This window comes from Coffea arabica, chromosome 4e (genome assembly GCF_036785885.1).
Source record: "Coffea arabica cultivar ET-39 chromosome 4e, Coffea Arabica ET-39 HiFi, whole genome shotgun sequence".
Classification (NCBI taxonomy): domain Eukaryota; kingdom Viridiplantae; phylum Streptophyta; class Magnoliopsida; order Gentianales; family Rubiaceae; genus Coffea; species Coffea arabica.
The window spans coordinates 8,979,458-8,992,240 of NC_092317.1; the positions used below are offsets into that span (position 1 = coordinate 8,979,458).

The window sequence follows — 12,783 nt, forward strand, 5'->3', positions numbered from 1 at the left end:
ACGAAGAAGAAGAAAAAGGAAGAAGAAGAGAAGAGAGAAAAGAAAAGAAAAAGGAAAGAAAGAAAAAGAAAAAGAAAAAAAAAGAAAAGGAATCAAAAAATTTTTTCATTTTACAAAAACTCCTACAAAATTTTTCACCTTACAAAAACTTCTACAAAAAAAATTTTCACCTTACAAAAACTTCTACAAAATTTTTTCAAAAACTTCTACAGTACACTACAGTAAAGTTTTAGACAAACTCCCAAAAAACTCAGGTTCCAAACAGGCCCAATAAAACACACTTAAAATACTCAAAATATGCACTTATCAAATGTGTCCACGAAAAAAATTTTAAGATTGGAAAGTGAGAATAATCAAAAACATGAAGGTAGCAAACTGGATTTAGTCCGCATTAGATGTCATCGAAAAGTATTGCTTCAATATTTTCTCTTTTTGTTTAATTCGTTCTGTGAAATGTATTTCTTTCTTTTTTTAATCAACTCTTGTAAATCTTTATAAGTTGACAAATGATTATGCAAAATGGCTTGTCTTTCTCTTCTTTTTCCGCTTTTAAGTTAGCCGTCAAACCAATTACTTAAGTTAATGTTTTGCTTCCCTTTCCAGATTAGTGCTATAAAGAAAGGCCTAATGACAGACCAATTGGGTGGATTTTGAACCACTCATTTTGCCATTTGAATTAATTACATTTCCCTGTCTAGGAGAATTGTCCAGCTTACAAAATTAACCACATAGTTGGCCCAATCAATCACAGTCCACTATTTCAAAAAACCAAACATTTATCAAAGAAGCTTCCTCCATTAGTGGATTGCTGTAACGACTTAAATTGCTATTAATTACTCAAGATGTAGGATGGAAAAGTATGGTAGCAATTGAGACGCGCCATAAGCAGAGAAAGAGATAAGCTGTGAAGAGGTTTAGTTGATTTTTTTCCTTCCCTCTTTGTTTCCATTTTCTATTAGTTAGCACTGAGTTGTTTTTGTTGATAAGGGAACTAAGCAGCCGCTATTCGAGAGTGTGCGCTGAGTAAACTTGATCCTGTGTAATAACTCACCAATCACACGAAGAGATAAGATGTATTAGGCAAACCTTACGCGACGAACGGAAGTCTCAGAAAAGGTTCGAACTTAGGTAAACAGGAAAGTATGATATCAACTTTACTATATCGTGTAACACAAGAGACATTGAGTTACTTTAGTTAGCACTGAGTTGTTTTCTTTTGAACTTTTTTCAGATGGTGTTTGGGATTTTCTTATATACAGCTGCCTATTAAAAGGGTCAGGTTGCATTTTGATCAGATTACACGATCCTCTCTATAATTTGGCAAACTTCTATCGGGATTAATGCATTTCAAGGTAGGGCGCATTTTTTGCCCTCATCATTAACAAGTAGATCAGTGTAATTAAACCAACTTTCATAGACTAAATAATATTTGGACAAATCTCAGGAAGGTACGTGACACTAACAGAAGATTTTAAAAGCATAAGCTTACCTAATTGACTTGAAGAACAAATCCAAATCTAACATTAATCGCTATAGAAAAGAAAAGGTAATAAAATAACTACCAGTAATACTAATACGAACATATTTATCTTTTCAACAACAAATCTTATTGAAATAAAAGTAACGGAATACCAACTGGCAGTGATACCAAATGGTTACCAGTTTATGTGGTCTAATACAGAGTGGTGAATTCAATAATTTACAAAACTATGAAATATATTTTGTAACTAGTGAAACATAACCATATTTAGCCAATTGTCCACTTGCTGCTCATGTAAAAGCTTTAGGCACAAGCCATGGTTCCGTTTTAACCATCTAAAATTATTCATAAAGTGCATGATTAGGCAGGCGTGGCTTGATGAGCACCTCCAGTGGAGTAGTCTTGCACAAGCGCGTACCCAAACCTTCAGTCATGTCCACTGGTAAGTTTGATGGGGTTGTGAATTCAAAACCCTGCAGCAATCGGGCAACGATCAAGTATATCACCTGTGTTGCCATTAGCATTCCTGGACATGATCGTCTTCCAGAGCCAAAAGGGGTGAAGGCATAATCGAGGCTATAGCCATCGTCATGCATCTTTCGGGGACCATTGCAACTATTCAAGAATCTCTCTGGTAAAAACTTATCTGGTTCCCACCAAACTCTTGGGTCGCGATGCAGTTTCCACACGTTCACCAACAATAAAGTATTTTTAGGAATGAGGTAGCCGCCAACGGTACAATCTTCGATGGCTCGGCGTGGCACGGATATAGGTGGTGGATATAGGCGGAGTGTTTCTTTCGAAATAGCTTGAATGTAGGCCAAACTCTTGATATCTGATTCTTCTACCCATCTGTCTTTACCAACATGTCTATCTATCTCTTCCTGCGCTTTCTTCATGACATGTGGATGGTTTAGTAACAGGGACATGAGCCATGTTAAGTGTGTTGATGTGCTTTCAAACCCTCCTACGATCAGAGTCTGCAAAGTATAGATAATATGGTGAGTAGTTTCTCGGTGAATAAATAAAGTCCCATGCCGTAAACACATGCAAAAGCTTGATACTATGTTAGTAGTGGAATGTGTTGGGCTAGTTTCCAACCGATTTTAAAGATTTGATTTTAGGTTTTGACTCTCAAAAAACTATTTCATTGTTTTTTTTTCTCCTTTCAAGGGAGAAAACCTAAAATCTAATTTTTAAAATAAACTTTTGAAAATAAACTGTCATGGTGCTATGAGAAAATGTCCAAGGCTGTGAGATACATGAAAAATCCTAGCAAAAACCGTGTAGAAAGTTGAGAGATAAAGATACGGTGAAAGTGTGGCAGCTTACCATGATTGTGGCCTTGATCGCAGTCTCCCTCGAGTATCCAAACACAGACTCGCTTTGGATTTTTGAAAGCAACACATCTATGAAGCCTTTCTCATCTATTGTCTCACTATTCATCCTTCGCTAAGTATGCTCATCCCACAAATCCTGAACAACAGCGTCAAGCTCTTTCGCGAACCCCTTCATGGACTTAATGTGCCCTCCTATATCAAGCCATTTCAAAAATGGAATTGGAATCATATCTGACAAAACAAATTGCCCGGCATAGTGTACAAGTGCCTTAAAAACTTTCTGGAATTGAGCATCTTTATTTGTGCCAACCTCAGTTTCACTGTATCTCATCCCAGAAACTTTCTTCACAATAAGATTCAATGTGAATTTCTCGAACAGCTTCCTCAATTCCACTTTGGCTGGACTTGCTGTACTACTTTTCCCATCAACATTGTTGGCCTTACTGAAAATTGAGAACAGTTCTTTCATGGTATTATCGACCTCTGAGACTCGGATATGCCTGACTTTCTCAAGCCCCCGAGTTGAAAGTAAGTCAAGAAAAACTATCTTTCGCATCTCGCGCCAATAGGGACCGTACGGTGCAAAACCAAAAGATGCATTGCCAAAACAAAGAGTTTCAGCAAAAACTGATTCAGGGCGTGAGGAAAGGGCTTTGTCACTGATGGTAAAGCAATCTTTAACCAATTCCCAGTTGCTCACGACAAGGGCTGGTGTCATACCAATGCGTAAGGCGAAGACAGGGCCGTATTTCTCAGCCATGGCTGCTAAGTTCCTCGCCACAGAACTTTTGGTATTAAAGCTAAGAAAGTGGCCTATGATAGGCAAGCCACCTGCTGCTTCTGGTGGATATGGGAGCTTACTTTTTGGAATTTGGCTCCTTGATTTCCATTTTCTTTGGAGTTGAAAAAAAGCAAGAACGGCTACAATTGTCACCAGATATGGAATGAATTCCATTTTCTGATTTCTCCGGGAAGTAGATGAGTGATGTACTGCTTAGCTTCTATCAGCTCTTTATATAGGGAAATTCTAGCAGCTTCAGAGCACAATCCCAATATAACGACACAGATATTATATAATGGGGACAATTCCATTTACGTTTTACACTTGCTTACATAATGGGGACGATTACATGGCATCGGCTGATGCAGCAATGTGGCAAAGTTCAAAACCACTTCGTTAATTCTGAAAATGACAGGAATTTAAGAGTTTACTTGTGAACGCTGAGCACAAACAGCCAATTCAAAGAGTTGAAGTATTTCGTATTCTTCCATTCTCCATTAACTACCTATAGTTAAATATTCCTCATCCAGTTCATTTTACTATCTTTTTTTCTCTTTCCGTGCATTATGAAGCGTGACATAGTAGAGATGTAGTAGTTCTTTATATACTGAAGTTAGAGCCTTCAAATATATTTGGCAGTTAATTTGAGATTTGTGCTTTTAATTGTTAAGAACTTCAAAAGAAGCTGCCTAAAGCGGTTAACGTGCATTGAACAGTGTCAAATTTCATCTGTGAACTGTGAAGTAGTAGAGTTCAGCACTGCTTGCTCTTGATGGACTTCGTACAGAAAAATGATCGCATGTCTATACAAAAGGAACGAAAAATGTTGAGTTGATTGTCAATAATTACAAGAACTCTATCAGATACCTTCCCTTTACGACATTTACAAGCTATTCAGGGTTCTTTTTTTTTTTTTTTGGTACGAAAGATATAATGCATTAAAAGAGAAATAAAAGAGTTAAGTAGCATTTACAATCCTCTTCTAACAGCCTACACATAGCTGTGGGTTTACAAGACATAGCCGGATGTTATTCCCATGTTTACTAAAAAATCTGTGCATCTGTTGGGTTCTCTGTAGATGTGCCTAATATGTGTTTGCTGGAAGTCCTGCAAGGCGCTCCTGCAATCAAAGATAATAGTGGAAAATTCACGAGTGTCAAGGTTGAGTGTTTAGAATGTCCAAGACAACTTTTGCATCCAACTCAATGATAAAATGCGAAATGTTAAGGGATTTGGCTTAGGCAGAGCCCATTCCTTAGTGCCCATAATTCAACAGCAATGTTGATAGCAGTTCCCAGGTTCCTGTAGAATTCCCCCATCCATTCTCCCATGTGATTCCTAATTAGGCCACCTGCTCCTGCTTTCCCTGAGTTCCTCAAGGATAATCCATCAGTATTGAGTTTGAAGAATCCCTGGGAAGGAGCTTCCCAATGAATATTGATCTGCTGCTTCTTTCTAATGGTGGGGCCCATTGATGGCCCCATATATAGAAATTCTGATAAGGCAAAACACCAGGAAAAAAAACTAGGGTAGATTAGGTTATAGGACATTTATCGTTGCAGGAAAAAAAAAAAAAAAAACTAGGGTGTTTTTGCAGGGTTCCACTGAATGTTTGGATTGCTCTTTTCTTGAGAAAAAAATTAGCATTTTCCATAAAAAAGTGTATTTTTTAATCATTTTGTTACCTTACAACAAATTTTTTTTTTTCTCAAAAGCTCTTGAAGAGTTGCAATCCAAACAACCTCTAAAATTAGTTAGTTGTGGAGGAACTTTGGTTCTTGTTAGTATAGGAAGCATTGAGTCAGGTGTAGCTAACTGATCGAAATTTAGCGAGGAAATTTTTATCTTTTGTTAATGAGATTTTTTGCAGAATCTTTAGAGGTGGGCACTGGCTATGCGTAGTCGAAATTTAGCATGGAAATTTCTATCTTTTGTTAATGCGATTTTTTGCAGGGTCATTAGAGGTGGAAACCGACTATGCGTAGTCGAAATTTAGCGAGGAAATTCCTATCTTTTCTTAATGAGATTTTGTTTAAGGACATCAGAGGTAGCACTGGCTATGCGTAGCACAGCCGGCCTCATCTAGGATGGATATAAATGCATACATTTAATAGACTGAACTGTACACTGGTTTCTACCGTACACTTGATTTAATTGTTTCGATCTGCACTCAGCTGTGAAAGCTGCTGATAAAATACATTTAACACCAGTGATTGACGTTGTAACAACAGAATCATAGACTAGCACGATCAATATAAATTCACTCACCCTCAGATCTTTTATTTTTCTTTATAAGGGTAATAATGCCCCTTCAGAGAAGCATTGTTATCACATTGTTATCCGCTAAACTTGATCTAGCACGATCAATGTAACTCGTAATTTGCACGATTATCAAGGCGTGACGAGAATGATAAAGCACATCAAGTTTTTCAATATACATTGTAATAGGCATTATGTGGAAATGAGTTAGTTTTTCGTTTGTTCACCATCCAATTTTCATCAAGGATAATAGCCATGATACTTGAGGCTTTGGTTATGTAGCCTTTGCATTTGATGTCCGATAGCTAAAGAAAAAGATTCGGAACTAATCTTTAAGTGTTAATTGAGTCCCCAACTTCTCAGTTGTTCCTTAGCATTCTGCTATTCTTTACACGGAAGCCATGGAATAAAGCGATTGTAGGAATGTAGAAATTGATCAATATTCCTCAAAGTTCGTCTAGCTGATGTTACAAGGTACCAGCACAATTTGCACCTGGTACACTCAAGACAGATAATAGAATCTGCCGAAATAGACAGTGCAAGTACCATCCTTCGGTTTCCTTACTTCTGTTGAACATCAAGGCCATAGCCAAATATCATTTTGAATGCATTGTGTCACTTTAGAATTATAAATTATTTAGTGTTTTTGAGCAACTGGGCAATTAGTGAACAGGTAAGAATCGACCCCATAATAAACAAATCGAATTCGAGCACAACATTAGCCTCGTATAGCAAACCACTTGGATAAGTTCTTGAAAATTGATATATCCATTAAACATAATCAATATAATATAAATGCATTGTATACGCTCAAATGTAAATATGTACACCTTCTTTTTTTTTCCCTCAAAGTAAATATACAAAAAATTAATGTTATTTTTTATAAGACAAAACTAATATATTTTCATATACTCTAAATCATGTACTATTCCAAGGGAGGAGGGACGGGTTGAGCGGTACGAGAGGAAAGAGCATAAGTAAGAGGTACTATTCCCAAAAAAAATAGAACTAAATCATTCTAGAACTCAAGTTCAAACACAAGTTTAGTTTGTTGAGTTGAACGAGTCAAATTCAAATTCAAACTCAAATATCTAAATAAACTTATGAATCGAATTTGAATCAAACTTGAAATTTGTGTAATAAAAGAATGAATTTAAATACCATATGCAAACCGAGTATGAACATCAAATAATATGTGAATAGCCTCTGAATATTAAGTGTTCAACTTAATTTGACTCGTTAAAAGATATAATCTCAGTCATGCAAAAAATTTTCATCTAGTGGACCAACGTGTGCCAGTTTGCATGATAAACAATGACGTAGTCCTCCCATTAAAAATCACGTATTTATAGTTTAATTAGTGTCAACCAAGTTGTTAACCATTTCTATCAATCCTTTTATCTTCTCGTCCTGTTGACAGTTTTAAAAAGGTGGCTGAGCTTTCCTTTTTTTTTTTTTTCTTTTTAAACAAAATATGCACAAAAGTCTCCTACGCTGTAGACAAGGCGGGAGGGTTTTTCTATTGTTGGTTAGATTGGGAGGGTTTTCCTATTGTTGGATCGATTGGGAGGGTTTTCTTATTGTCGGTTTGATCTGTTGCAAGTAAAGCGTCTTTGAATTTTAACCCTGTTCACGTGACTAAAGATGGGGGTAATTTCACAAACCTTCCCTGAGGTATCTGATGATTTTACTAAACTCCTTCAAAATTTTAAAAGTTACACTTACCTCCCTTATTCACATAAAATGTCAATACTAGCCTTAACATTTTGATAAAATTTCCTTGCTTGGTGTGCATATACAAAGAATGGGATTTACAATTATTTTCTTTTCTTTTTCTCTTCTTATTTTTTCTTATTATATTTTTTGCTAGTGAAATCATAGAAAACTATAAACACTAACTCTAAATGTTGAATTAGTTACTTCTTTTAACAACTTTGAATACCATCCAATTTTTATTTATTTATTTATTTTTTAATCAAAAGGGACTCTAACTCAAAAAGAAATGGTCAAAACTACTACCAAACTATGATAATTCCAATAATTTAAAAATTTACAAACTCTAAAAGTAGTATGATGATGCTTTCTTCTCTAATTTAGAAAAATATGTATCCTGTAAAATGTCATTAAAAGTATTCTATTATAATGTAGAGCTATTGTCATAATTGCTTATCAAATAATAAATATGGTATTAAAAATTTGGCACTCTTTTCTTATATTTGTGCTAACAATTGCTTTGGAAAGTAATTAAATTTTATAAGCTAAGGGTATTTTGGAGTGTTCATTTAAATTATTTACCAAGTCTAAAGTATGGTTATCAAAAGTGTAAAATCAAGAGATGTATATATAAGTTTTGAATCTTCGTAGGAGCTCAGTGAAATTGCAGAAATTTAAATGGAGGTTTATGAAATTATCCCCTAAAGACATGAAACGTGTGCTTCTGGGGCTTGACATTGGTGATTCCTCCAACTTCTTGTTTTCATTATATTGCATGCTTGACTTCGATCCTTAGAATATAGGATCAGCCCGCAATAATCCTAGATGGATCCGTTTTGAAGAAGGATCCATTGTTGTACTTACTTCTGACTTAACCTTATGTCCATTCATCAAGTTGACTTGCATGGTAGTCTGCTGTTAATTGCATGTATTGCCAGCTTGATTCCAAGTCAAATGTTAGAAATGGATACTTAATAATCCATCGGCTGAGGCTTCTAAAGTCCACGGATCACTAATGGTTGTCATTTTTCATAAGCCAACGTTGTATTTGGGTCCACAAGAAGAAAAAGGGCTGCTGACATTTATCTCTGTCTTAGACTCCTTGCAGGATGCCGTGATTCACTTGCCAGAGAGGCGAAAAATGCAGCATAGTATTACGGGATAATTTCACAAACCTCCCCCAAGGTTTTTGACAATTTCACTCGGCTTCCTTCAGATTTAAGAAACTACACTAACCTCCCTTGGTGTGATAATATGACTATAATGTCCTTCACTTAATAGATAATTCACAATATCATGCAAGGGTTAAATAAAATCAAGAAAAAGAAACCCTACCTCTTCTATTCTCCACTAACAGCCATTCTTTCTTTTTTCTTTCCTCTTACTCTTGTAAGCAACGATTCTTTTTTCATTTCTCTTATTGTCTCTTTGTCTTTCCTTTCCTCTTACTTTTTCTCTATATTCATATCTCTGTTTATCTTAATGATGACCAATCATACCATAACCATCTCTGTTTACTTGATGAATATGGTACTAGTTTACTTGCATGAGCAGATTTCATTGTCAACTAAAGAGAAATGAATATGCTTGTAGTGATGATAAAGAAATAAATAATGCAATTGATAACTAAGAAGCATGGAAGAAGAGAGATTAGTGGGAAAATTGTTGGGTTGATTATTGACGTGCGCGGAGTATACACATACAATTAAACTCATCCTAATCAAGTTTTACATTTATAAACTCCTAAATACCCCACACGCGATTTATCGCAAGTATACGAATCGTGAGCGAGTATAGGGTATTAAGGGTCGATCCCACAAGGAAGATTGCAATTACCGGTACTACTAAAGTTTCTCTATTATTTAGACTATCAATGAATTATAACAAATTAAAACCTACTGAAATTATACAAGAAAATAACAAATGAAAGCTCCTTAGGTTGTGGTATCCCTAACTACTCATGCAAGTGTTATATTTGGATCATTGAATACTACATCTAGGCTAATTATGGTGTAATTTCCTTATGCATTTGAATCCTACTTTCGTAGTGAATCAATTATACTCATAACTAATCCATACCTATTTTCATGGTTATGAAATTAGCTACAAGTTCATTTCTTCAATGAAATTACATGAAATGAATCACTAAAAACCACATAAGTGCACCTCTACTTTCGTGAGTGTACTCCCTATGTTTAGCACTTCTTGAACTAGTGTTAAATCTCAATTTTCATTACAGAAACAACACCTTAGATAATCACAATTAATGGTACCAGATTAATCATGATTTCAAGAGCTAAAGTGCTAAATAACTTGCTCAAATCATAGCAGTCAAATAACCAAATAATAAACACTAACAATTATAGAAAGTTCAACCAAACCCAAGGTATAAACTTTAGAAACACATAATGAACACAAAATCCAGAACTTGTATATTAACTAAACTTGGAATCAAATACAAAAGATAAAGAGTTTGGAAGGAATACAACCCTTGTCACATGAGCTTTCTTCCTTGCCTTCTTCATCCTCCATCTTCATCCTAATCTAGATAATAAACAAGAATGGAAAAGCTACACTACTCTATACTAAGCTAAACTAACACTAGGGAGATGAAAGAGCTACATTTCTGCAACTTTCCGCTTCTCCCGTATGTCTCTCTCTATTTTTCTGCTATGAACTCCAATCTCCCCAATCTCCTTCTTCTTGCAATGAATTTGGCTATTTAATGATGAAAGTTGGTCAAGAAATGAGGATTACATCTCCCTTTTACAGCTGGGAATGTTTCTCACATGTCTAGCATCCAATGTGAGTTTGTGGGGGTGAAATTGAGTTTTACGCGTACAGAGCAGCCTTTTCTGACCACAATCCGGCCAGGAATCCGGCCAAATTCAGGCCGGATTGCTACAGTAAATCTGGGCTGCTACAGTGATCCGAGCTGCTACAGTACCTCGGATCCGTATGGATCCGAGCTCGGTTCCACTAACCCAGAAACAACCGAGGGTTCGGATGAATAGTGGATCCGAGTGTGGATCACTTGCTCTGTTTTTGGCCCAACTTCAACCAATCTTTTCTTGATGTTAGAGGCTGAACCAGCTCATGTCTAAAACACGAAAGTTGTAGCCTTTTGAGTTATCTTTCTAATGCATCAAGAATCACCTCATTTGGATCTGTGTAGGCTGAGATATGACTGAAATACCCTTGCCTACTCCATGCCTTGTTCCAGTTTCGACCAATAGCAATTGACTCTGTACTTCGGCCTTTTGACCTAGAAAATCTTCAAACTGGATTCAGATGTCTTCACCAAAGTTGTAGATCTATCTCTTATCTTCAAATGGGTTCAAGAATCATCCCAATCCGATCATTGTAACTCAAGTTATAGCCGAAATACGAAAATGTGTCAAAACTGTCAAAATACACAAAATCCAAGTAAAAAGTGATAAAAACCTCATTTAATTGAACAAAAGCATTTTATACCAATTATAGCCAAAATAAATCATTTTCTTCCAATAATATACGCAAAGTGACTAAAAATAATATAAAATATCATACAATTATTACGTAAATTAGTCACTTATCAATTATTATCCTGAAAACTTGTATAGAATGTTAACAAATGCATTTCATTTTCTTTACTTGATTAATATTGTTGGTTCTGGTTTTTGTTATGGATGGCTTTACTCTGTTTTACAATGTTAATACTCCCTCTGTTCCATTTTGATAGTTCTAGTTTTTTTTTCACACAGTTTAAGAAAAGTAGTTAATTTTGTTGGAAAAACAAATTTAGATTGCTATTTTTCTAAAATACCCTTACATTAAATAAAGTTGGCTTTTCACATATCAATATGTTCTGGAAAATCTAAATGCATTAAATGGGGTATGTTCTATTCAATACTAACAATCTATATTAAATAAGGTAGTTTATAGTAATAACAACTTATATTGAATAAGGGTATTTTAGAGAAATTAAAAGACAACTACATTTTTCAATTGGAAAGTGGACTACAATTTGGGATAGACGAAAAAGGAAAATAGGACTATCAAAGTGAGAAGGAGGGAGTATATGTTTCTGTGGAGGTCGGAGTATTGTTCTACTGGTGGTGGTAGGTTAGATTATTACTTGTTTTGCGACAGTGCAAGGTATTGAATTGAAGTTTAGAGTGTGAGTTTGGTTGTTGGTTGTTAAGGGAGAATTGATTTTTCAAAAACATTTTGACTAGGATGATATTACAAGGCAGATGTTGGGATTTTTGAAACTGCTAAAATTCTTAAACTGTTCAAATTATTTGCTTAGTAGGTTTGTCGCATGTTTGGAAATAATTAGATTTGGCGTTGGAGTTTGAAATGTTTGCTTGGTGGTAGTGTTGTTGCAAATTTGGAAAAAAGTGTTGAGAAAACAAGTTTTCTTTTGTGTTTTATAGAACAAGAGTAATTTAGGATATTTGAGGAAAAATCTAGCCTGATGGGTCTATCTTATTACCTAAATAGTAAAAGCAAGGAAACTAGGTGTAATTTCTAAAACTTGAGGGGAGCTCTCTGTAACTGTCAAATATTTCAGGGAAAGTTAGTCCAATTATCCCTAGTATTATATAAACCAATTATTAACACTTAGGATGTGTTTGATAAAATTGAAATCTGAAATCTGAAATCTGAAGTTTGAATTCATTAAATTATTAAATTGTTAAGTATTAAATCTAATACATTTGAATGCATATCACATTCAGTGATAAGTAAATATTTATCACTTAATTTTGGGAGCAAGTTTTGCCTTGAAAATTCAATGCCACTTAATTAATTTAGATGTTCAATTTTTGGTTATCAAACGGTATAAGTATGTTAAGATCTAAATCCATTAAATTTAAATGCTGAATTGGATTATCAAATAGACCTTTAGTCTTGTCTACACCAAATAATGAAAACTGATTTGACATTTTTGCAATAAATATATAATAAAGGGCTCAATTAGATACGTTTGTGCGAGTGAATAGTTATGTCAAATAAGTTTTTTTTTTTGTTATTTAAATGAATTATGCAATCGTATGAAAATGGTAAAGGGTCAAGAATGAGCAACTGAAAAATTTAAATGACTTAACAGTTTTGAAATGATTGATAGTACTGGGGTTAGTATCCAGTTGGGAATATAACATTATTTAAATTTAGTAGGGGAATCCTTTTTTCTGGATTGCTTGGAACCCTCCACATTTACAATTAAA

General features: G+C 34.9%; 2 protein-coding genes across 2 annotated transcripts; both read right to left on the bottom strand.

The window, feature by feature from the left end:
• Positions 1–1,584: 1,584 nt before the first annotated feature.
• LOC113739510 (cytochrome P450 82A1-like) lies at positions 1,585–3,801 on the bottom strand. The gene is made up of 2 exons (XM_027266732.2): positions 2,813–3,801; positions 1,585–2,460 (listed from the first exon to the last, which is right to left on the bottom strand). Exon 1 carries the CDS (start codon positions 3,773–3,775, stop codon positions 2,933–2,935), a length of 843 nt encoding a protein of 280 aa, XP_027122533.2. The 5' UTR covers positions 3,776–3,801; the 3' UTR covers positions 1,585–2,460; positions 2,813–2,932.
• On the bottom strand, positions 1,822–2,926 carry LOC140005447 (cytochrome P450 CYP82J17-like). Its single transcript, XM_072046437.1, has 2 exons — positions 2,813–2,926; positions 1,822–2,460 (listed from the first exon to the last, which is right to left on the bottom strand). Exons 1-2 carry the CDS (start codon positions 2,924–2,926, stop codon positions 1,822–1,824), a joined length of 753 nt encoding a protein of 250 aa, XP_071902538.1.
• Positions 3,802–12,783: the final 8,982 nt, after the last annotated feature.